This window comes from Argiope bruennichi, chromosome 9 (assembly GCF_947563725.1).
Source record: "Argiope bruennichi chromosome 9, qqArgBrue1.1, whole genome shotgun sequence".
NCBI lineage: Eukaryota > Metazoa > Arthropoda > Arachnida > Araneae > Araneidae > Argiope > Argiope bruennichi.
Genome location: NC_079159.1, coordinates 7,377,118 through 7,403,706, shown reverse-complemented (window position 1 = coordinate 7,403,706; position 26,589 = coordinate 7,377,118). Strand labels below are relative to the sequence as shown.

Genomic DNA, 26,589 nt, shown 5'->3' with positions numbered 1-26,589 from the left:
AGAATGAAGCGCATTTTTGGAATGTATAGGGTGGAGTGTGGATGAATGTCGGTTGGATCTATGATGAAGGCAGACCTTATTTATGCACGATCTTTTTTAATAAAAGAATAATTCCGTGTTATATTATATTTATTTTTGCTCATAATTAAGTTTTATGAATCTAATTTTTGACTAGAAATTAATGTTGACTGTGGCTGGGAACTTGGGAAAGCTGAATTTTCTACAGGCGCCTTCTATTTATAATTAATTAAATGGCAAGAAACTAATATGTTAACTCATAATTAAATTCTATCTTCTATTGGTTTGTTAAATGAAATTTAAAGATTTCACAAAGTAATGGAATGAACTTCATTTAAATTCTTAATGGAAACTAAAAATGAGGCTTTATTCGGAATACAAATTCGATGTAGTTTTCATTTTATTTCTTGCAATTTGGCTGTATTCATTGGAAAGTATTTTAGTTTTTTTATACTATTAATTTTAATGCCCATATTTTGTTTGTTTGTTATTGTACAAAGCTAAATGTTTTTTTTTTTAAATTAGCTAAAAAATTTTTTAAATGATGCTTTTAAAAAATTATATATATTTTTTTACCTAATTAAGTAATAAATTAGTGTTATAGAACATTTAAAACATTTTTTATAACTGCAGACATGCTTTGGTTTTGTTATTTGCTAGTATTTATAGTAGCAATAAAGCATTTACATTTTGTGGTCTAAAAATTGCAATAATAAAAATCTGTAATCTCTTTCTTGCAGTTTTGTCCATTCTTTTTTTTTTTTTTTTTTTAATGTTGATAATGTGCATGATGAACTCTAAAATTTGTTTTCAAATTGAATAATTCATACTTGTAAAAATATGCATTGTAAAGATATATATATATTATTTTAGTTAAGTTTTTGATAAAATATGGCTTATTCTCCTTTAAGAAAGTATGATAACCAAAAATCCTCAAAGGAATCATCAAAATATTCAATATTTTCTATTTAATAAAAACTAATTTTTGTTTTGTTAAAATAAGATTTATATTGAATTAAAAATTATATGCATAAGCTGATTAATATTACATGATTTTAAAAAGTACCTTTTCAATACATATATTTCTTATTCTAATTTATTAATTTTTTTTCATAAATGCTTAATACATTTATTTATGCATACAGCAATTTAATTCTTCTTTTTATGCTAAAAATCAGAATTTTGATTGAAAGTAGCCAAACTAAATTTGAAAAGGTAATAGAATCAATTATTTCTAATTATACGATTGGTGTAATAATATTTTAAAAGAAAATTTGTATTAAAAATTCTAATATCGTGGATAAATTTGTTCTAAATGTTGAATTTTCTACTTTTATAATAATGCACAGAAGTTAAAACTTAAAGAAAATTTGGAATGTAATTTTTAATTTCAAAAAATAAAAATTATTTTTTAATTTAATATAAAAATATTAGTGTATTCTAAATTAGTCAATAGAATTTTCAATTAAATTGTAAAATATCATTTGTTAATTTTTGCATAATATTTAAGTCATATTTTATTCAACACTTATATTTTCTCAAGAAATTTTTCTTTTTCTTAGTTTTTTGAAGCTTAATTTCTTCTCATTTTGATTTTCAATAATAATTCATGAAATAAAAATGATTTGCTTCACAAGCATTCATTATTGTAATATACAAATGTATATTAGTTAACCAAACCATTAACAAAATAAACATTTACTCCATCTTAAAAAATGCTATACTAATATTGTTTTAACTGATTCAAATGAGTGGATAAATACCAAATGATGAATAGTTCTGAGATATTGTGTAAAAAAAATTATAAAGGATAAAAATCCTTAAAACCTATAAAACTTATATAGTTTATATACCTACTTTATCTTTTAGAATTAAGGTTTTGACTAAATTATTAAAAAAGACAATTTCTATGAGGATGTAGAAAGAAAAAAAATGTTTTAGGAAAATAAAATGGGAAAATAATTTTTTTTTGTTTTAAAGTAATGAATAATTACAATGGAATAATGAATTTTAACACTGTTTATGTTAAATTGAAAAAAAATATTTACAATTTAGAATCAATAATAAAAATAATCATAATCTCTGAATCAAATTATCTGCAAATTCATTTGTTCAATAGGAATTTAATAACTTGGAGAATATGACTTTAGTCACTTGGAGACTTTAAATCAACTTCCATTGTCCCCATTACTAAAACGTAAAGAAAGGCTAATTTCCAAAAATAATTTAGTATTGATTCAATTCACCTTCAGTAAAAATTTTAAACTACTAACGCAAGTAGGTTAAAACTGTCTGAGTGGTTTAACTTACACATATCAATTGGATCAATAAAAGAAAATAGATGGCAATCAACTGAAGACAGATTTTATTCATTACAGAAAAAAGGATGGACAGAGAATGAATAATATCAGAAGGATCACAAAATATGTTCTGATCATTGTTTTGATGAAGGAGTAAATTAGTGAGTATTTTAAAATCAAAAATTTACTCCAGTAATTTAGTCAGTATTTTAAAAATCAAAGTAGTTTTGTACATTTTAAATGCAACTGAAAGAACTTCCTGGGCCATTGTATTCACAAAAGAAGAAAAAAGAAATCTTTTAGCATATGAAAGAGCAGTTGAACTTGGATATGTATCATATAATTGGGGACTTCTAAAGAGAACTTGACAGGAAGAAAAAAATAAACTTGATGAACAAAGAGAAAGCACAATCATTTACAATTGGAATATATGATATAATATATTCTCAAGATATTGTATCAAAGCTGATAATCTATGCAACTCCTCTCAAAATTCAAATTCTACCTCTAAAACATGATTCTTATTAATGCTTAAACCACAGCCTGAAAATTGAAAGGAAAAAAAGTGTAAACAGTATCTTTCACTTTTGTTTCCAATATCATTTAAAAAAAAAAAATCTTTCTTTTTTATTTAGTTAAAATTACTTTTTAAAAAATCGTCTACCTCATTATTATTCATTGTAACTAAAAAGAATTTAAATTAAGTATGTTAAATGTATGATGTGTTATTCTTTGTTTTTTTATTAATTTTTTAAAAATTTTATGAAATAAAAAAAATGATATGCTTCCCTCTCTTTTATCTTTAACTTTTTCTGCCTCGTTATAACATTAGCATATAAGATCATACAGTTTTTTTATATGAATACAATTAATTGAAAAATAAATAACCATTGTGGATATTTATCCTTAAAATTAGATACCTGAATGCCATCACTAATCAACTCGCACTAAAAGAAAATTTTACTTTTGAAGAAAAATAATTATTTTGCGAATAAAAGAAACCTTGGTTAATGCTTCAGAAGAAAATTTCATAATTTCCACATGTATTTTTTGAAGTTTTAAATACTAAATCTGAATGATAAAATGGTATTTTAACAAAATTTCGAATATGGCTGTGTTAATTTACCTAAACATTTTTATTGAACAAATAAAATATCTTGAAGGGTACGAGAAATTGTGTTGTTTCAAGATGTCATAAGGAATTTAGGAAATTAATTTTATCCTATTTTTAACCAACAAAACGGATTATAGACAACAGTACCAATCTATATATCGACAACAAAAATGATATGCAGGATTTATAATTATTATTTGTTAATTATTGTAATTATTTGCACTCGCAATTTTAATTTTTATATAAAATTTGCATTAATATTAGTCAAAGAACTCAATATTCCTTCAAAAAAAACAACTATTTTACTCTTAACAGAATTACTTTGAATATTTCTACTAATAATAAATATGTTAGTTAAAGAATAAAATTAATTTTTGATATGATTGAATTAATTTCCATTTTTTTCATAAAGTATTACTTTCTGAGTTTTATTTATATCTTCACTTGTTGATAGAGAGCTGTTACTTGATAAATTCCATCAATACGAAATCTTTGAATTGATGATGGAAATTTATATGCACAAAATTTTAGACTTTCTTTTTCCTAAATTTTGGTTTGAAATTTTTTTAGCTTCTGGCTGATATTGTTTTCCAGACTATCAACGAATAAGAAAAATATTGTTGAAATTGTTATGTCATAATTATGATAATGAAGAATTCAAGTAACAAAACATAGAAAGGGAGAAAAGTAAGTAACGAAATATATAATAAATAATAATTCACACAATCCTTTCTTAAAGAGAATAAAGTATTTTCTGTCATCCTTCCCAACAGCAATAAGAAAGACTTCAAATTTTAAAAGTTTTTTTTATATATATATATTTTTAGGGTTTTAATAGTCTTCACCTGATTTTTAAATAATCAAAGATATTGTACTTTTGGAATAAAAATTTAGTCATACCGTTTCATGTCGTTCATGAAACACAGAATTTAAATATAAGCCCTTATTGCAGATTTCTAATCATTATTAAAGTTTTTCCATAAACTTTCTATCTTTTCTCAAGCATGATCATTTTATGAAAATTGGGAGTAAAGTTTTATGTTTTGTCTAAAAATATCAAATCATAAATTTTAACTATGATTGCCTTAATGTCGATCTTGAATAATGTTTTTTATGGGTTTTTTTAATGCTATAATGAGTTTTCAAGTCACAATTTATACAAAAAATAGTTATCTTTTACCGCATTTATTATTACTGTAAATATACTTCCTATTTTTAATTACATTATTGTTTTAAAATATGCTTTTAAGAATTTTCTGGATCGTCTATTAAATTTATGTATTCAAAATGCAAGCATTCTTTAATATTTTCTACACTAATTGAATGTTTTCCAATTAAAGCTGTTGTTTTTCCCCTGAGTGATTTCATCGCATCACGTTTCTAACTTTACCATAAATCCAAACTTGGAGTATATTTCACCAAATGCCAATTTTTTTCATATATCTAAAGAAATTCTAGTTGATAAATACTCAAAAATGTTTAAATCAATAATTTGAATCTATATTAAAGCGTGTATCCATTTATATTCCTAAATGAAATTGCTTTTTATTTCTTTAGTTTTCTAGTAGTTTTAAATTCTGAATAACGTGATAATATCTCGTCTTCCTTTAAATAATTACCTGCAATTGAAGATCCAAAGTTTCCTTAAAAATCTTGAATCGATGAATTTTGAAATCTGTTTAATTACAATAATTTCTTGTTTATATTTAAATTAGAAATGCCATTTTTTTAATGGATGTGAACTTTTTTTCTGCTGTAATAACTTGACATGCCTTAACACTTTCTCCGATTGAAAATAAAAGATAAAAATTTACAAAATATCAAACAAAATGCTTTCTTCTAGTTGTATAGAAGAAATAAATGCTTTTTGATGTTGATCTATGTAAATGTATGTATAAAAAATGTATGGTGCTTGAATAATATTTAGACTATAACATTTATTACTTTATTCTAAGAATGTGTATCTGTTTTGTGTACAATATTCATAAAAGGAACACCTTCATAAAGAAAATGTGTGTGTATATTTTATTAATATCCCATGTAACTTCATGATATTTATTAAACAACACTTTGTAATCAAAATTATAGAAATGAAGAAGAATTGATTAAAAAATTCTAACTGAAAATTTAGTTGAAATGATTAAAATTTCAAAGAAATGAGTTTGAAATTTCATCACAGCTGATATTCCTATCTTGCGTATTGATAAAAAAAACTGCATAGTATTCGCTCATTATGCTTAAAAATAAATATCAACTTAATCCTTCTTATGTTAATGCATCAGCGAGGTATCAAAGGGACCAATCGATTTACGTTTCATATTCAAAGTTAATGTTAATTCAAAAAGCCCACAATTAGCAAAACTGTTATAAGTTGAAAAAGGAAACTAAAAAAGCAGTGGGACCACCATGGGATAATTGCCCATATTAACATTACGTGGTCAAAAGTCAAGTGAGCCAATCCCCACAGGAGGAAAGGAAACGGCAGAACCAGCAAATATTCTCAGTGCGTTTCCTCAGAGTAGCCATTCTCTCATTCCCTTAATTAATGGAGGCTATAAAGGGGAAGACAGAATTCTGACAGCGGCTTGAAAAGTGAACGGATCGGTTATTCTTAGAGTTATAAAATGGTTACGATCATTCTTAACCTCATTTCACTATGTGTTATTCAGGGGACTGAAAATTGTTCATAAATGTGAAGTCGCTGTTATGAATGAAATCAGTGACTTCTTTAAACAATGAATACATGGGGAAACGTCGCCATCCTGTGATCAACGACTTAACTTCTAGTTGCTTATGATGTAGCTTTCTATAGGTATTCATTCTGAAAGTCCAAACAATAGAAGAATAACTCATGACTTTAAAATGCAGTGAATTGGATTACTTTGCGTTTATCAAATAAGTATGACTTAATTCAATTTGCAAGAATCTCATAGAAATGATAAACAAAGCCATAACTAGATTTGAGAATTCTGGAGCAATAGACGATTCCACGCTTCATGGTTTCTTCATAATCCTAACCACTTTTTTCTTTTTCGTATACCAAGTATGCATAGAGAAATTATTATATTTGTTTTAAAAAAATCGACCTCAAAATTTTGATGAATCTCTGCATTATAGACTTCAAAAGATCAAATCAAAATTTTCAATCTTCAAAAGATAGATCAAAAATTTTTTTTTAGAATTATGTCTGTTAGTGGTCTCTGTGGGATGTGGATCCTTGGAGATGATACGCCTGCCTAACTGGAGGGAGCAAATTATCTTGAGGAAATAATTTTCTTCCAGAAGAAATGTTCGCGACTTTTCCCCTAGTAGCAATTTTCTTTACTTTTTCGAAGACATGCGAGATTTATTGTGCCATACGGATAGTCTTGGACTTTGTTAAGCATAAAAAAATTTGGCACCACACCAAAAGCCTGTCTTCAACAACATTTTAGAAGACAGAAGAATCGTTGGTTTTGGTCAATTCCCTGCAGCAAGAAGAATATGTAGAATTATACCCATTATGTGGATTATACCAAGGAAACCAGATGCATCTAAAACGAAAATATATTTAAAATTACAACTACTAAAGTATTATGTCTGCTACAGAATTTTTTTTATAACTTGTGAATATCTCGAAGAAATACTTAATAAAAATTTCCCCGATTCATCATAAAATTCAGATTTTAGTTTATTTCCAAAGAACTTAATGACGTAAAAAATAATTTTGTTTACCTCAATCAATGCACTTCAGGAAGAATTATGAAATTTTAATTATATAGAGTCCTTTGGTGCTAAAGAATCATATTCAGTAAGTTATTCTTGAAACTGTAACTTTTAAATCAAATCTGAACGGGTTATAAAGTTTATAACATTATTTTAGGACAATTTCATTTTCTAAAATCAATAAGCCTTTAAGAAACTCTGGGCGCTGATCGGCATGTCTCTACTTTCAGATATTCAAAGAAATGGTCTAAGAGTTTGCGATTGTATAAAAATATATATTTAGATTTAGTCATTTTCACTCAGTTTTAGTCACTTATGGATTTTTGTTTTTGTTTTTTTTATTTAAAATGTTAGTGCTTCGAGAACATCTTACTACATGTCAACCAAACAGCAGAAAATTTGTAAAAAATTTTTTTAATTCATCTGAACATTTATTGGTACAAACTGCATAAAATATTATTATATATGTCTAATACTAAAAATTTAGGAATTAGTTGTTGGGATCCGATTAGAGTATATATATATATATATATATATATATATATATATATATATATATATATATATATATATATATATATATATATATATAAACCATGCTTATCTAAATATTGTAGAATTAATAATATAGATATCTTTACATTTCATAGTAAATTTTTCTTCCACTTGTTTTTTAAAAAAATGTCATATTTCATGTTTATTTCATTACTTATACAGGTTAAATTTTATTTTTATTTTATGCGAAATATGCTGTTAAAAAATATGTTTAAAATAATTTTTAAAAATTTTTAAAAAAATTACTGGAAAAAATTGGTATCATTGAAAAGATAAATTTTGAAGTTTAAAATGAAGTAAAGATTATTTTGGACGGTAATATTTTGGAAGTAATCACTGCAAAACGCCAAAATTTCAATTTTTAATTAATTAAAATTCTAATTAACATTTTTAAAAATAGCTCCGAGGTATTTACACCTCCCAAAATATATATGCGCCAAGTTTGGTAGCTCTTTGTGGACTGGGCTAGCTTTTAAAGCGCAAACATGCAAACACACATTCATGTTTATTATAAGTAAAGATAAATGTGGGCGCCGCGTATTCCTGAATCAACTTATTTGCTCTATCTAAATCAAAGAAGACGACGCTATCAGTTTGCTCGAGTCCGAAATGGCGATTGCTAATTTCACCATCTTATGACCGCGATTTTTTTATTATTGCCATGCTCAATAGATGGTGTGAGGTATTTGGCAATGTTTCAGATTATACTCATTTTTGTATGGTCCTCTTCAGTTGAAACGTGTTAAGTCGTTGTTAGTTTTACTAAGTGACAATGCTTAGTGATAAATTAAGTGATAATTACACCCTGCTATTGGCGCAAGAAAAAAAGTCGAAAAAAAAGTTCTTTCTGAAAATTTAGGGGAAAACTTTACAATCTATGCTTTTGTTTTTTTCTTCGTGTATGTGCGTGTGTGTGAATATAAATCAGCTGCAGCCAAGGTGAAATTAAAATAAATAAATTTAACTAATCTAAAATTAATATCTGAGTTTAGCAATTACAATTAATCTGAAGTTCCTTTAGGATCAAGTGAAAGTGTGGACCCCTCGAGTTAAATGTTAATAAATCTTTTGAAAAATCTAATATCAATTGAAATTAAGCAGACTTCAAGTTCCAGGATCTGTTAACACTGAGGTTATAGATTATATCATAAGAATTTCCCCTGCTTATATAATACCAATCTTATAAAAAATATTTACCATATTAATAAAAGGAATATTTGACAGAATTATATATATTCGCCGAATTTGCCATTCTGACCTGGCAACTCTTCTCCATTTGTAGAACAATGTTATCTGGCAATACTGCATTATCGATCGAGTTTCGCAGAGCGGTTTTTCGATCGATGTCTCTCTGTTGTGTAATCACCAAATGGAGTGTTCACCCAAAATTAGTTCGATAATAAAGTTTTAATTATTGAAATTATAATAATTAATAGGTAAATACTTATCAATAACAATGTAAATTTATAACTTAAATTATAATGATATTTCTATTAATAAATTACATTTCTTAATTTTAATTAAAATTTTTAAAAAATGATCTCATTAACGATCTTTTAAAAAATAATTAATATTCGGTTCTTACTACACTTCAGATTATGAAATTTTCCAGAAATCTATTAATATTCATTTTATTTTATCAGGATTTATTTTTACTCAATAATTTCTGAGGTAGTAATTTTCAATTTAAAACAATAAATACATATTTTACTTGTTTTTTCAATGTAATAAATATCAAAGAAGGTATTTTTAAATTCTCAAATTGTACTGAAAAATTATTTATTTTTGCAAAATATCATTTCTTTTTTCTAGCAAAGACAGAAAATTATTTTGAATAGCACACTATTCCACTAGACATATTTGTTTCAAAATGAAATAAGATTTAACATTCTGATATGGCTCTCAATGAAATTATTCAATTAACATCTTTTATTTATCATTTGTTAGAAACACTGCTTCATTTTTTTGAAGAATAGTTTTTTAGAAACACTGTCTCGTTTACTGTTCTATTAAATTGTTGTGAATGAGATATTGCACTTTATTTAGAGTAATATAGCACATTTTCCTGAAATATTTTTTACTTAATGAAAATGCTCATCAGGTGGTGCAAGTAAATCCAGAATTTTGAATAAGTGATTTTACATTTAAGCGTCATTACATCTGATGGGGTGAGAATCTGTCGTTTATTAATATCTTACTAATTGCATTTTCGTACCTATTTTAAAACTGATCATAATTTGAACGTGTGGTCAGACGACAAGAATGAAAAATAAGCGTGCACTCTTCTCCAAACTTCTATGCCATACCAACAGAAAGACGCTTCGTGAAAGGCATTTTCAGTATGATTATCAAAATCTTATAAAAGTTCAGCCTTACTTTCAAAAAATACACCTTTAATTTAAGACAAGCATTCATGCAGATAAATGTTTTGAAAATATTCCTTTGTACAACTTTTGAAACATGTCAGAGTTGAGGCTGTCATAACGACATTTGAATCAGATTCCTGAAGCTTTGCGGACATAACGTCTTCCACATCCGTCAAACTGACTTTTAAATCGACCGATCAAAAATTATAAATAAAATGCTACGTCTTATTGATTTGCCAACCTGTCAATTATTTTCTAAATATAGTCATTTAAATCGTTACTTTAATTGCTTGAGTATTATGATTGAACGTTTCTACTGCGTATAAAATGAGCCTTACAAATAATAATACATGCATACCACCTGCATTTTTTAAGAGCCCTCTTATCCAAAGATCTTTTTTAGAAATGAATTCTAAGACACTTCCAGAAAACTAAAAATAATAATAAAAATTAATACTCTTTGCAAGAAATCCAAAAACAATATAATACAATAAACAATTTGCTTAGTGCCGACAATTTGCTTAGTTTCCCTTCCTAACCTTGATGGCAGCGCATTCCCTTTGTCTTGAAAGTTATGCAGAAAAAGATTTCTTGTTTGCTTGGCAGTCAAGAAAAGTAAACGTTCTCTTGGAGTGAGAGTGATCAGTAGCTCGAAGGAAAAGCAAAGCAAATTTATTTAGTCGATCACGCGGAAACCCAGCGAGTTTCTCATGCAATTAGCAGTTTATTAAGAAAATAATTTTTATTATCTTGAAGAAATATTCGTAACCGTGATATGGAATTGCTTATAGGAAATTGTATAAAAATAATGTGCGGCTCGATGTGAATAAATGAATGACTAGTCAAGAAAACTGTTTCCTGATTTTTCTTGCGTAGAATCTTCTATTTTTTTACAAGCAGGAACACAGCATATGTGCAACAAAACAGCGCAGAATTACTTCGTCAGGGAAATGTCCCCTATATTCTACATTTAGCTATATTCATTTCGAGCTAGAGTTGACCTTCCATGAAATTCTTTAATCTTTATTTAGATTCATTTGCATGAAATGCAAATTTCAAATGCATTGGTTAATCCTGTTTATAAGAATTTCATTGTAAGGTTTTTAAATAAATAACAAATAAATACAAATTAGGGGGGAAAAATACTTTAATTTGTTCTCACAGAAAATGACATACTGAGTCGATCTGAACTCAGAAACATTGAACATTTTAGTATCAATCTAAAACTCAAAGATTAATGCGCAAAAGATCGTTCAAATTATTCTCATATGTTTACAAATCAGAGATAACAAAATATAAATATATAGTTTTACATTACTTTTCATGTAATATTTTAAAATAAAAATTAACAATAACACTCTTACAAGAATCGATGACAGCAGCGAGAGAGAATAACTTGGATGATCATAATTTAATTGTATAAAACATCATTCAAATATCAATACAATACAATCGTACCATACCAATAATCATCAAGGAAATCGCTGGACACTCAGTTTTCCGACCGTCTAGAGGCTGGCTCACTGGGAGAGTCGAAAAGAGCACACAGGACAATGTTGTCACCCCGAATAAATAATTGTTTATGGTGACGTTTATGAATTTTCCTGCCTTTCTTTTTCTTCTTTTTCTCCTCTGGTTTCTTCTCTTCTTCCTCAGCAACTTTCTTCTCTGCTTCTTCCTCTTCCTTTGCTGCTTCTTCCTCAGCAACTTTCTTCTCTGCTTCTTCCTCTTTCTTTACAGCTTTTTCCTCAGCAACTTTCTTCTCTGCTTCTTTCTTTGGTGCTTCTTCCTCAGTAACCTTCTTTGTTGCAGCGGTCTTCTTCACTCTGGGCACTTTTGGTGGCAACTCTGGTAAGTCTTCAGCTTTAATGTCGTACAAATAAGGAGTTTTCGCCTTTTTTGGCTTCATGTAGACTTCTTCCACATCAGATAAAATCAAATTCCAGTGCTTATCGAAGGCAACCACAAACCCTGTACAAATACCTCGAACTTCCTTGAAATTTCGTGTCCAAACCTAAAAATAAAATTGAATCAAATTTGAAAAAGAAAAAAGATCAGAAATTTTTTTTAAATATTTGATAATTTTTTAAAATTAATCTTATTATATTGAGTCCCTCTAATTTAATGCTAACTGGTATCCGACGCGTTGATGCAGCAGAAGAAATAATTTTAGAAATATCGTTTGAAATCTAAAATAGCTATCGTGTTTAATTAGGAATGACAGAAATAATGATATTTATTTTCTTGTCAACAATGAATACACTCGTTGAAATTGAATGATATACAAAGGAGAAGTACAAATAACACTTATTCTACCTTTCCCCCCCTTATTATTCAAGTATACGTAAGGGTAGACAATGTTTTTCCGTCTTCAGCGAAAACAAATTTCGTGGCTGCACGACGTGAGCATCCAACATCCACCTGGCATTGTGAGAAACAGATTTTTCTAGGTTCAAAGCAATAAGTTGGCAAATATTTATCACCATCGAATGAATGGTACGTCAGTACATGAAATACAAACAAACAAAAATTCATTTTTATATATTAGATATGATAACTGTACTACGCCTTTGCGCAGGTGCCTTCGCTTTTATCGCCATCGGATGAGTGGTAAGGCAGCACATAAAATACGAACAGACAAAAATTCATTTTTTAATATTATATTATATATATATATATATCCTATAAGTTATATAACTGTTCTACTAATCAATATCAATTTTTAAAAATTTTTAAAATGACTTTATCTAACAACGAAATAAAAAGGCTATTGGACTGAGAATTGAAGTGAATAATTATAATATTAAGAACGAAGAGAGATACAAGAAAGAAATACCAGGCTGATGAGAAAAATATAAGCTCGCTATTTTTTTTTTAATTTCATGTAATATTTACGGAATACATTTTTTAAATATCGCAAGCATGATAAAGGGAAACCAATCCTAAATGAAACTGCTTTCTATCACATAACAGGTAATTATTATTATTGCATTAAACAGTGAACATGAGCAAAATGTGCCGTTTGTTACCTTTATTTTCTCCTTATCTTTGATACACTGATACACCACTGAAAGAGGACTGTGGGTAAAAGCTGTTCTCATCCTCTTGAGCACAGTATTCTCATCCTCTTTGAATGCTGGTTGCACAACCTATAAAAAGATATATGTATGCAATGATAGCTCTTAATTTAATCTATATCCTAATTAACATCTTATTTTTTTTATCTTAAATCAGATCACTATTTTATTCTAAAATTATCTTATTGAAATAAGATTAAATATAGAGTAATGCTTATTCTAAGTTCAAACTTATTTCCTGATTCAAATCTCACTTTATTTTTTTAAAAAAATTGCTGACACTGTAGTTCTTATCCTGTCAACAAAAGGATAAAATTCCCTAATGCCCACGCATTTCCTTCCATAACATCCAAGATTCCCTTTCCTGAATCGACAAAGAAATCCCTAAAATAATAGTAAAAGCACTAAGGGAAAAACTTAGATTTTTTCCTCTTATGTTCTGGTGCGAACAGCCGTGTTTCGAATTTCATCACTGTGCACAAACCATCCCTCACGTGGAAAAATAAATTGAAATTAATTCCAAATTTGCCTTCTTTTTAACCGCTCATCTGCAAAACTATGTTATATAACTAATTTTGGTAATCATAAAAACGTCTTTGAAAGCAGATTCCAAAATCCAGAATTTCAACACACATATACACCACACCACACCCATCACCAATCAGATTCGAATTTCAAAACCGAGTTAGAAAGCTAAAGAAATTTATGAGTAATCAATATTTAAAAGCATTTTGATATGAAAAATATTTTTTTCACATATTTGCCAGTTAAGACTCAAGATATAAGTTCTTTGAAAAAAAAACCTTTATTTTTCAGAAAAATATTTTTATGTTACATAGTCTCACAGTGTCATAACTTTCAGGTAATGTAATATTATATATTTAAGTTATGTTTATCATAAACTTAAATGAACATAAAACATAAAATGCCCTTTAGATTTAAAAACGAAATGCATATCTGATAAACCCCCCCCCCCCCAAAAAAAAATGCCAATTATTTGAAAAGAAAATGTTTAATCTAGAATTTCTAGCTGGGAAGTTCTTAAGATATCTCTACAAACGAGTTAAATGTTGAAACTTTCCAAATTTATGTAACAAAATCACTGTAGAACAAAATTCGCCGTAATTGATATTTTCAAATTATTAAACCAGCCTATTTTAAATGTTACATGACAAATTCATATTCTTTACATGTCAAAAAGTAACTTAAAATCTAACCTATTACACAGCTAAACGTTGATAAATTTCAGATTTTCAGCAATTAACAGACAATTAAAATAATTATTCTACAGTTATTGCTCAATGGAATTCAACATTATATACATAACGATAATATACGTGCCACAGAAATCGCTCTTATTGCTTATTGCTGAATGGCAACAATGAAATGTAATCAACCGTTCCAGATTGGCTCATTGAATGTTTTTTACAGCTATACTTGATTAATAATTAATGTAGAGGCAAGATATTATAGGAAATGCTCTAGAGAGGACTGGCATTCTATTAAGTCAGAGGAAATTAAGAAACATGTGTCAAGTAGAGAGTTTAGCAAGCGCCAAAATAAATACCATCTCATGTCACCAGTTAGATAATTGCTATGATTTAACTATTCCATATTAATCGTTTAAAAATCCAATAATCAGGGTGAAAAGCTGGTAGCCAAAGGCGGCAAATTTTAAGGATAGACAACACGTGATATGGAGCAAAATCTCTGAAAGTAGTTATTTTATGTAAGATCAAATTAAAATCAGTATCTCTAAAATGTCAAATTATTTGATATAATACTATCCATGAAAATTTTGTATGCTACGTTTTAAAGATGACAAAATTCCTGTTGAAAATTATGAGGCTAAAAATGATCTTCAAATACCAGTCTGTATTATGCTATTTCTTCTTTATAATCAATTATTTAAGTAATAATATATACTTTTAATATTTACGTTTTTAAAATTCATTGGGATACTTATTAAAACCACTTTGTTCTACACACTATGGAAATAATTAAAATTACTAAGAATTTTTCGTGAAATTATAGTATCAAAAACTGAAAGTAATGATGGATGCTGCTTCTGCTTTTATGAAGTGGTTCTTGTAAAAACCATTTCATAAGCACAGAAGAAGCATTTCACACTTGCTTCAGACTTCTTTCCATAAGCAGAGAAAATCAACACTAGTCCTTCGCATACAATGACGAGTCTGATTCGTGCATCGAATTTTTTTATTTTAACCCTGCAGCTAAGCAAAAATAATTTTAAATGCAAAAATCTCTAAAAAATTATAATATCTCGTATGTCCTTGTATTATTATAGAAATTAAAATAATAAATATTCCCAAACAGGATTAGTCGTCTAATTAGGAAGCAAGTTCTAGAACAGTCTAGAAATGGAACTGGAAACATTTGCACCTGCCAAAATTGAATTTTTAAATTTTAATCTAATATAATAGGGGGCATTTCACAAATTACAAAAAGGTATAGGCTAAGAAAGTTATTTGTATAGACTGAAAAAGTTATTAGTTTATAAATTATCCATTAACAGTGAATCTAACAGCTACCTGGAATTAATCTGGGATGAATTTATTTAATCACTCTGAAGATTATTTCCGCAACAATTTCTCGGAGAGAAAAAACAAAAATCGATGGTTCACATTACTCAATGAATTCTCATCAAATGATGGCTCTATCTGGAAACTTTTCAAAAAGTTCACAAACAAAAAAAAGTCTGCATGCGTTCATTATTGACCGGAAAGACATCCCCCTTTGGACACCGAAAAAGCTGCAGAAATTGCAAACAGTCTAGAACTCCAATTTCAGAACAATCTACTAGAACATTAATGACATACTAATAACACAGGAAAATAAGCTTAATCTCTCTGATGACGACACACTCATCCTCTGCACCAATAAAATACAAATGCCTTTAGTGAAAAAAGAACATGATATTTAAAACTCATAGAAAAATTGCTCAGTCGATGGAAGATCCAAATCAACATTAGGAAATGGAAGCTGAACTCTTCATATTGAAATAAAAATCATCCTTGCCAAGCACTCAACTTTTTAAAAGCATATCCAAAAAAATCGAACTATAAAGGAACTAAAGCTAGATTGTATCAAATTCGATGCTTTCAAGTAAAAGTTAATCTAGGAAAAGGCTATATACAAAACTCACTTATTTGATGTGTAACCCTCATTTGGGTAAATCCAGTCAAAATTCGCGTCCAAGAATTGGAAACTCTACGAAACAGAAAGGTAAAAATACGATAGCTTGCACATAATAGCAATATTTGGAAAGTTTTTCAACTCTCCATCATCAAGGGATTCCGCAAAAACTGTCCATCAGATTTTTTTTGACAAATATATAAATGCGACCATGTGCCAAGAAAATTAAAATTTACAATCCAAAGTATCCTCAAGAATATCAAGAATTTGTTGACTTATTTGTGACTAGATCACAATAAATGTGCTTCTTTAACACATCAACATAAACTTTGTGACCCGTTCCTTGCCGATTAATTCCATCTAGCAAATATCACTTCACTTTTTCTTTTTATGTTTAACTTAAAATGTTAATTAAACTTCAGTTCTTACTATGCACAATTAAATAAAACAAAGCACAACCATCTTACTATGTAATATCATTGTTAAGTCACTTTTCTCTCATCCCCTGTCATGCCTGGAGATTATGAATCTTCACTTCGTACAACCCAGCCACCTTCCCAATAATTGGCGAAAGAAAAAGTGAATGTAAACACGGCCAGACAAATAAACCAGACAGACTAAGAAGGGAAATAATGTAGATCCTTCTTTCCGACTCAGATGTGATTTTCTGGTGATGCAGAACATTTTAAAACTCATTTCTTTTCTGGGGTCGCAAGTGACAAAACTGCTGAACTCATTACGTACGGCGCTCTGCGCGCTCAACGCGGTTCCAGGGCCCGCACATTTTTGAACGCTCTAACGTATTGTATTCTAATTTCTGAACGCTTGGTATGCAATAGGATACACACATGCACATTCTTAACTTGCATTGGTATTATATTTACATAAAGTATTCTTAAATATTACTATATATTTTATACATGTATTTATTATATAATTTTTTTTACATTTTAACTATTATTTATTTCACAGACTTGAATAATGCTTTAGAGTGTGATATTTGGTAAAGCATATTCCTTTGTGCAATGGTGTTCGGCACGATTTGTAGCAGTATCTTGTTTTAAGACATTAAGGATCACGAGTTTTTTTGTGTTTTGCATCCCGTCTGTTACGGACCGCTCACGAATTTTCTCGTGTTGCGTGTCCCTTCTGTTATTGCTTCATAAATAACAAAGTTATGATGATTTTAGAACTTACAAGTTTGCCGAAAATGTGCTGTCCCATGCGTATGTCTTACAGATTTCTTTGCGGTCCGTAATGTGTTAAATATTTACTTCTGGTTGGTTATGCATCGATTTAGCCGAAAAACATGAAAACGAGATATCTCGTGACCCGGCCACAACGTTCGGCGTCCTGCTAAACACGGTAAATCTCATGATCCGTACGCAGTGAGTTAAAAATGACTATATACAATAAGAAAGAGTATCGTAAATTGTTTTATGGTCTCAAACCACAGGAACCGAATTCAGAACTTTCATGTTAAAAACAGGATTACCCGCGCTTAAAAATTGTGTCTCAAAGGTTCTCCACTTGCACCTTCTTGACGAAATCAAAAAAGAGATTAAGAAAAAAACTAAAGTGTGATTAAAATCTATAAACTCTCGAAGTTCAAAGCACCTGAATTTCTCATTTATCTACAATGGGGAAATGGACTAAGGGTTGAACAGATTTACTCATTACTAAGATTTCGATTGAAGCTTACAAAGATAGAAAAAAATCAAGTAAGCATATAATAACTGTGAGATACCCAGACCTAATCAAAGGTCATGGTGGAAACTTGAGGCCTCTGAAGAGCAATCCCACCTAGCACGAAGGAACAAAATACACTTGATGACATTGGACCCTTGCAAATAATAAAGAACCCTCTAGAGAAAACGCATATTGGTACAGAAACAGAATAGAAAAAAACATTGCATTTTACATTACATATTAAATGCACACATATACAATGCATAAAATACATATTTAAAATGCATTACATATTTTATACATAAAATACATTAAATGCAAATTAACTTTTTACATTAATAGAGTTAAATACAAAAGATTAGACAAAATGTCCATAATAGAAGATTTAATGACTGAATTTTTATGAGTTTTTCGACTTCAAGAGACATTCAATTTCTTGGCCATTTGAGTCTGTTTTTGCCATAGTGCGCGGGCTTTGATTGTTTCATTTATAGATCCTTCTTCGGTGCCGCTCTGATAAGTCGAACTTTCGTCAAAGAAACGACTTTGAATTACAGAAAATTTACCATGGCCAGTATATACTTGATTAAAATAAAAATCATCCTCACTACCAAGAAAGCATATGCTTTCGCTGACAATTTTTCCACTGCAGTGAAACCTGCAACATCCTCTGGAGTTTTATATAATACGCAGGGCGTCATCAATCTAGGCAATACTAAACGTCTTTGTAGGAACCCCTAAAATGCATTAACTACTCGAGTTATCACACAGAGCTAGTGCCACTGCCCCATTTCCCTATATCAGCTGGAAAAAAATTTTCAGAGAAAATAAAATCACCTTCTCCTCCTAAAAGTGAAAAACATTAATTCTTCGGACGCAACCACCAAAGATTTCTAAGGCAATTCACACCGAACAACCGAAGAGTCACCTAAAACTATTCCAAATCGAACAATTTCTAGGAATGTCTTAAAAGATGCATCGTTTACTGACACTTTCGGCCCTTCCCTACTTCATGAGAGAAGACTGGGTTAGTTCTATTGCACCATTCAAAGACGTCTTGTGGACGCTTCGCGGGAGTGTTCATAGGTACTGCCCTGCATATCTTTTCGTTGCTCAGTTTGCACAACTTAGTAAAGTGATAAATCTCTAATATTAACATTTTACGGCATAGCTTAATTGCAAATACTTCAGACTGATTTAAGGAAAGCGGCTGATTTACATTCAAAAATTAATAAAATCAGCGACTTCATAATAGAGCAGAATCTTGACTTGATTGATTGATTGAAATGGGACGAGAATGGGATTTTTGGTAACCGCTATCCCCTAATGCCAAGAGTTCATTCAATAGATGTTAAAAAAAACTTCAGAGATTGGAGAAGGATCCGAAATACTGTTATTAGAAACAGCTTTTTGAATAAACGTTTTGAAGGAAGAACAAGAAGGAAGATCAATATTAAGTTTTGCAAAAAGATTTGACCAATGAATTGCGTATTTGGAGCAAAACAAGATATGTTCAATGTTATTTTCATGATTACAAACTTGGAAGTGAGAACAATTGTGTAGACCAAATCTATTCAACAGAGCTGGAGTTTTAATCTTTTAATCATCCGGATTACAAGACGTGCTGTTATGGTATCTTCTCTTCTGCTTTTTAGCCATGGATGAAGGGAAAACATGGTATGAATATTGTCAATAGATTCCTGATATTTGCTATTTTTAAAAATGCTATTCGTTTTTCGTAGTGAGGTTTCCTTATAATGAGAAATTAAATCCTCTGAAGCAATCCACTCCAGCAATGGGTGCGACTCCGTGACCATTTTTGCGAGTACGTCCGCCTTTTCATTCTAATGTATCTGTGAATGAGACCACACCAAGCATATTTTCCGATTTAATTTTCCCCTGGCTTGAATTTTGCTAGCCAATCTATGAAGGATTTTTGGAGATGTGATTTTAAGACATTTTAACACTTTCGCTGCCACGACTCACACCCAATATTCGGGTCCTCTATCTAGTTAGATGACCCCTTCTTTGCTATCTCTTGACTGTAGCAGAGAAGGGTTCATCTAATAACATAGATGGTTTGGTACAATTACATATTATCTGTAACGCACTGGCGCGTCATGCAGCAGTCAATGTGTTAAAGCTTGAAGGGCCGAATAGCTGTCTGTCAACAAAAGTAGATTTTTTCCTGTTATTGGAAGTTCAACCAGAGCTTGACAAAGTACCAAGGTTTCCACTGTAAATATGGAATTGATAGGGTGAATTCTATAAACGAAGGACTGGTTACAAGAGATACCCGTAATAGAAGTGAAAGATTGAGATTTGGATGCATCCGTAGCGATAATATAATAATTTTGAAATTTTTTGCATGCAGTTTCTTCAAAGAGATTCTTGATCATGTAACTAGGAAGAGCTTTATTTTTAAAACTAAGGTATGAAGATGAATTTCACATTAAAATTTTTGGGAGATAATGGGGTCTGGCAGAGCAATAATATGATTTTTAGTAGCATTCAGGTTTGCAAATAAATTTTCAAATATAATTTCGTCATTTTTAACTAATTTGATTCCAGAATTGAAATTATGATGATAAATAGGTGAATGAGTGCTCTTGGCAAGTTGCCTGAGAAAGAATTTCACAGCTAATCTTTTCATTTTTTCCGATAGCATTTCCTGACCCGCGATTTTCATTAGAACAATATTTGGGGTCCATTTTGGCAGTCCAAGTGCTATTCTAAGGGTTATAGTTTGTATCGAATTGCAGGCTTTGTATCAAGTTTAGGAGAACTTAATGGTAATTGAGCTGCTGTAATAAAATACTTAGGATGCTATTATTGGTTATGTTTACGAGATCTGTTGTTCTAGGGCCATAAGTGTGATAGACAATAGATTTTAAAGCATTAATTTTTCTAAGTGCTTTAACTCGAATATTTTTTAATATAACCCCATTTTGGTTTGTTTTCGAAAAATCGACGCCTAAGTATTTAATGCATTGTTTCCAAGGGAGAGGTCTATATGAAATGATTTTTGTTTCGTCCTTGTTAGGTTTAGGAATTGGGAAAATGATTGAATGTCTCCATTCCTCTGGAATAAAAAATGTTGCAAGAACCTCCTGAAAGACGAATGTAATGTTTATTAGATTTGTGATGCTAAGATTTTTTAACCAATTTGCTGTAATATTATTAGCACAAGGTCTCGAATTTCGTGTTTTTTTATAGCGTATCTGTCTTCCTGTGGGTGAATAGGTTGGTTGGTGGTTGTTTCGGTTTTTCTGGCGCAAAATCTGTAGGCAAATAGGAGTATTAAGAAATGCGGTCTTCGCTATAGTCAAGTGTAATCGGCACATGCTCGATGCTACTGTCAGCAAAAAGATTGCTTTGCTGAAATGGATTTGCGACAAAACGATAGTTATGCTGAATGAGATTTGAAATATTCAATTCCTGATTTGAATCATTGTAAAACATTCTAGGATTTGCAGAAATGTTGCCAATTTTGTCCAAATAATTTTGATTAGCCTTTTTAATATGAAAACAAACTTTTTCTGCATATTTTTGTACTTCTGAATGAAACGAAGGGCTCTTTTTCGAAATAGAATTTTCAATTTTTGAAATTGTGACAAGATAGGTTCTACCAAGGAGGATAAGTTTTAGTCGGCAAAGGCATTAATTTTGTGTATTCCCTTATAACTTCCGAAATCCTGCTTGTCAATGCATTTAGATTAGTTCTTGTATCCAATACTTTTGCCGATTGCTTTATAGTCCTATTCAAAACTGTTATTTTTATATACCTTGCACAAGGCTCTAAATTTCACTATGTAATAATGACCGGGCTATGATCACTTTCAAAGGACGAATCAGAAAAATAGCAATTAACGCCATGAGAGATAGAAGCCGAGAAGATCGAGCAGCAAAGCTGATCTAGTACAAGTGGCATACGTAGGGTTCGAAGTATTAAGGAAGACAAAACTGTAATTATTGAAGCCATTCTACGAAATCATTAAGAGATGGTTTATTTGATCCCCAAAGAGGATGATGGAGATTAAAGTCACCGAATATAAAAACAAAAAACGCTGAAAGAATAAAAACTTTTACATTTTCTATATTGAGTCCTTGAGCATGTAAGTTAATGATAAAATTTTAGCCTTTATGATAAGCTTCAAGAATTTCATGGTTGCTATTGTGTGTAGCACTAAATGAGGTAATTCTACCAGGTGCGTTTTCTTGGAATGCCGGTAATTAAACCACCTCCAGGCCGATCTTGCCTGTCTAAATAAAACAAATTTTTAGTTGAACATAGAAAGTGATCTTCATGCTTGAAGAATGTTTCTTGAAAAATCTAGAATTCGGATGAAGAAAAGGGATGAACTTTGAGCCATTTTTGCTTTGTTTGGTTTTTAAGACCTCTACAGTTCCACTGTACGAAAGTCATTGTTAAAAAGAAAACGTCAAAAACCCAGAAAAAACCAGTCCCAAATGAATTATGGGAAAACTATAAAGTTTCAAGACACACAAGAAAAACAAAAGAAAAAAGGATTAAAAGGGGAAGAAGCGAGACCAAGAATTAACCAAAACCACCTGCATCCAATTGCATTGGAATAGCAAATGCTTTGCGAATCTTTTCTTATGCTTTTTTTTCTTTCCTAATGGAGAAAGATGTTTGCCTCCAAGATTACTCATGGCTGTTTAAATTATGTGACAGCGATTCCACCAATTTTTCAAACATTCCAAGGATTATTTTAATTTGCTCTTCTATTTTAATTAATGACAGATTCCATCCTTTCATTCATTTTGATGACTATAGTCTCCTTTTTCTCGATTTTTTTTCTTCGATATTTTTTATAGGAGCATTTATTTTGACAGCTGTCGCGTAACTAGATTTCTTTGATTGTAGATTCGTCTCGTCTCAACAGTTGTGATATTGTTTCTACATTTGAGCTCTAAAATGTCCATTTCCTTGATATAAAATGGGCATCCTGTCGATGTGGCCGAATGCTCGCCTTCATAATTTATACATTTATATGGGGATTGACAAATGCCTGCATGAATGTCGCCACACGGATGACAAATCTTTGATTTTTCGCATACCCTTGACGGGTACATGAAACTAAAGCAATTTGTGCACTGCCGTGGCTTGTCAATAAACGGTTATATTTTTTGATTTATGAACCAAATCTTTACTTCCACCGACAAGCGTGTTCCAAATTTCGTTATGAGAACGGGCGATGTCGCCCGGAAGTCATTCTGTTTTATAAATCACCTCATCTTAATGATTTCAAATTCGACATTTTTTTGTAAACTCTTCAGCAATTTCTAGCAGTGGGACTTTTGTTGGGATATCAGAGTAGAAATCGGGATGTTATATTTTTCCATGTAATATCTGTTGCAATTAGAATGTTTACTGTTTTGTCTAAATTAAGTAATTGGGCTGCACAAACAAGATTTTACCCTTGTGAGTAAATTTCATATTTTGTATGTTTGCTTGGCGCTTTATTTTCTCTTATGAAAGTTTGTAGGGTAAGTTGGTTTATTTGGGGAATTCGTAATTTAGAATCTTTGCATTTGATATTACAATATTAATTCCCTCGTATTCATTTTGCCCAAGGCGTAAAACCAATTCATTTGTGGATTTTCCACTTTTGAAGAATTTTTCAGACAATGCAGATTGCATGATGTTTGCAGAATAGCAAATGCCATTTTCTACTACTACAGTAATCTTTGCATGACTCAGTTATGAAACAGTAGAAGAAAAAAAGAAGAAATATGTACAGGTCTCGCCTAACTTCAATGCACTATATCACACACCAGTTGAAAGCAGAACTTCTGATAAAATAAGGGAACAAGGAGCAAATTCTTTTGCTTCAAAAATAACAGCACAAAATTATTCAAAATTCAAATCTCGTTGGGTTTTTTTTTTGTGTGTGTGTGTGTGTGTGTGTGTGTGTGTGTGTGTGTGTGTGTGTGTGTGTGTGTGTGTGTTTTCTCCTCCAACATCAAGAGCGCAAAGAAAAAAATGATTTATTCCATCTTAGGAGTGAACTACCATCTTGACTTGTTTTTAGTTGGAAAAAAAGCTTGGCTGCAACCAGACCACACAGCTTATATCGACAACTATCGTTATTATAAAAACTATAAAATTAGATTAAATTTCCGTGTTACAGAAGGAACATCTGTTTATATCAAAGAGCATTTCGATTATAATTGCATTCTTACATCCGATTTAGATCTATGAACGCAATGATTATGGAGATTAATAATGGCAACTCCGAATCCTCCAAATAAAATTATTTCATCCTACGCAATGTGATAATATCAGAGTTGGGTTTTTATTGGAAGAGTTCAAAAAGCTTTTAAATTCTGTTCAAAATGTCATTAATGCATGCGTCTTATACGTGGCTCACAATGATTGAAACAGCTGCAATAATTCACCTAATAATTTTCTAAATAATAAATACGTACTAAATCAAAGTAATTAAATCAAACCCATCCATCTTATTCACATAAATCAGGATTCAGCAATCGATGTTTATATTCAAAGGCATATCTCTTTGAAATCTGAACTTAAGAATATAAAAATTCAGATCATCGTTCAATATTTCTTGTCTTTAAATACTGATCTTGTATTCTAAATTCCCCTAAGTTTGATCTTTTGCTATAAATTCCCCTTCCACCAATTGGATGAATTTTCAGCATGTTTTAATTTTAAATTCCCTTCCTTCCCCCTCCCTACCCCCGTCAGCAGACACACACACACAGCAAAGATGACATCGAATCTGCAATTAGGTAAAAAGAAATTAGGTTCAAAGAATGGAAATAATTTTCTTTCCATTTATATTTAGTTTAGCTTAATTATATTAACGTCCCGTTTTTATACAAAACTAGGACTATTTTGGGATAGACTTCGTAAAACTTTGAATCGAGGTCAGATGACGAGGAAGGCACCTGAGCTTGCTCCCCTCTCCAAACTTCCACACCACACCACACCAGCGTGAGGACGTTTGGCCCTAACTTATTTTATGTGTACCACACCCATTTACACGACGGTTCTTCTGTGGAATCGGGTCTCGAACCTGAAACCCTCCGGTTCCGAAGCTGGGACCTTGCCACCAGGCTACCGCGACCCTTCCCATTGGAAGAGTTCAAAAAGCTTTTAAATTCAGGCTAAAATGTCATTTATAATACGTCTTAAACGCCACTCACAACGATTGGAACAACTGCAATAATTCACTTTATAATTTAAATCAAATTAATAGCAACCCTACTCTCCAACCCACCTTAATCACATCGTGATTTAGCATATTGATATCTATATACAAAAGCTAATCTCTTTCGCCTCTGGATTTAAAATCAAAACAAATTAAATTCAGATTATCTCTAGAAACTTCTGTCTTTAAATACTGATCTTTTTCTATATATTCCCCTGAGTTAGCTTCCATCTTTCAGCATGTTTTAATTCTAAATACACACACACACACACACACACACACACACACACACACACACACACACACACACACACACACAGTAAATATGACATTGAATCTGCAGCTAGACAAAAAGAAATTAGGCTCAAAGGATATGAAATAACTTTTTTCCCATTTAGACTAATCAGAACTAAAGACGAATATGCACGAAAATCCTCTGAAACGCTCTCTCGTCAAAATCCCTGAAATCGGATACCACATCTGGCGCGTTTTTGAATTTCGCCAAAAGCACTAAAGAAGTTGATTTCTTCCTACTATCCTAAACAACCGTTCACTAAAAGATACACCAATTTCGAATAAGATTTATCATAAAGCATCAAATGAATTTTAATTAAGCAAGGGTGAGTAAAAAAATCAGAGAAACAGTACTTACTCGTCCAAATTCAGTAGGTAATTCACTCTCATCTCTTGGTCTTACAAATGGTGGGGGACTACGGGCTCTGCTCGGACCGGGAACGGATCGTCGCCTTGAATCTCTATCTCTATCTCTGTCCCTGTCTCTATCTCTTCGCATATTTTGAGGGCTGTCTCGGTAACCAGAGGAGTATCGACGATCGTCATATCTCGAAGAAGATGACATTCTAAATTCATAAAACTTAAACTTTCAAACAGAAACAAATTACGACAAATGAACAATGCAACGAACGAAACAAGAATTTCGAAGACTGAAACATATTGGATGTTGCCAATTTGATTTTGCTAAAATTGGAAAAAGAATTTAGATGAACAATTTGTAACAGAAATAAAACTCAATATATTTGCAAAACTTATTTGATGTTTATTGAAAAATACAATCTTATTTTAATATTAATAAGAATTTGGTTTTATATTTTAGTTAGCACTAGCAGCTGGACCCGCGGCTCTTCTTGGGGCTATTTGTCCCATGATATGTAAATAAAGCTGAATCACATATATTTCTACGTAGTATAAAAGATGTAAGCCTCAGCCCTCTAATTAATTACTACTCTAAAATATCCGGATAAAAATATTTTTATAGTCAAATTTTGATGCATACAGTTAAAGATTTTAATTTCTGCTCTAAAACATGGCTGCATATAATTGGCCGCCGGAGGACCATGGAGTTTTTAAGCTCATAATAAAAAAATAAAGAGATTAAATTTTAACTTAAAA

At 30.5% G+C, this 26,589-nt stretch overlaps 1 protein-coding gene across 1 annotated transcript; it reads right to left on the bottom strand.

The window, feature by feature from the left end:
• Nucleotides 1-11,199: 11,199 nt before the first annotated feature.
• Nucleotides 11,200-26,385, bottom strand: LOC129984470 (U7 snRNA-associated Sm-like protein LSm11). The gene is made up of 3 exons (XM_056094356.1): nucleotides 25,832-26,385; nucleotides 13,088-13,207; nucleotides 11,200-12,072 (listed from the first exon to the last, which is right to left on the bottom strand). The coding sequence occupies exons 1-3, from the start codon at nucleotides 26,036-26,038 to the stop codon at nucleotides 11,551-11,553; spliced, it is 849 nt and encodes a 282-aa protein (XP_055950331.1). The 5' UTR covers nucleotides 26,039-26,385; the 3' UTR covers nucleotides 11,200-11,550.
• Between the last annotated feature and the right edge of the window lie 204 nt (nucleotides 26,386-26,589).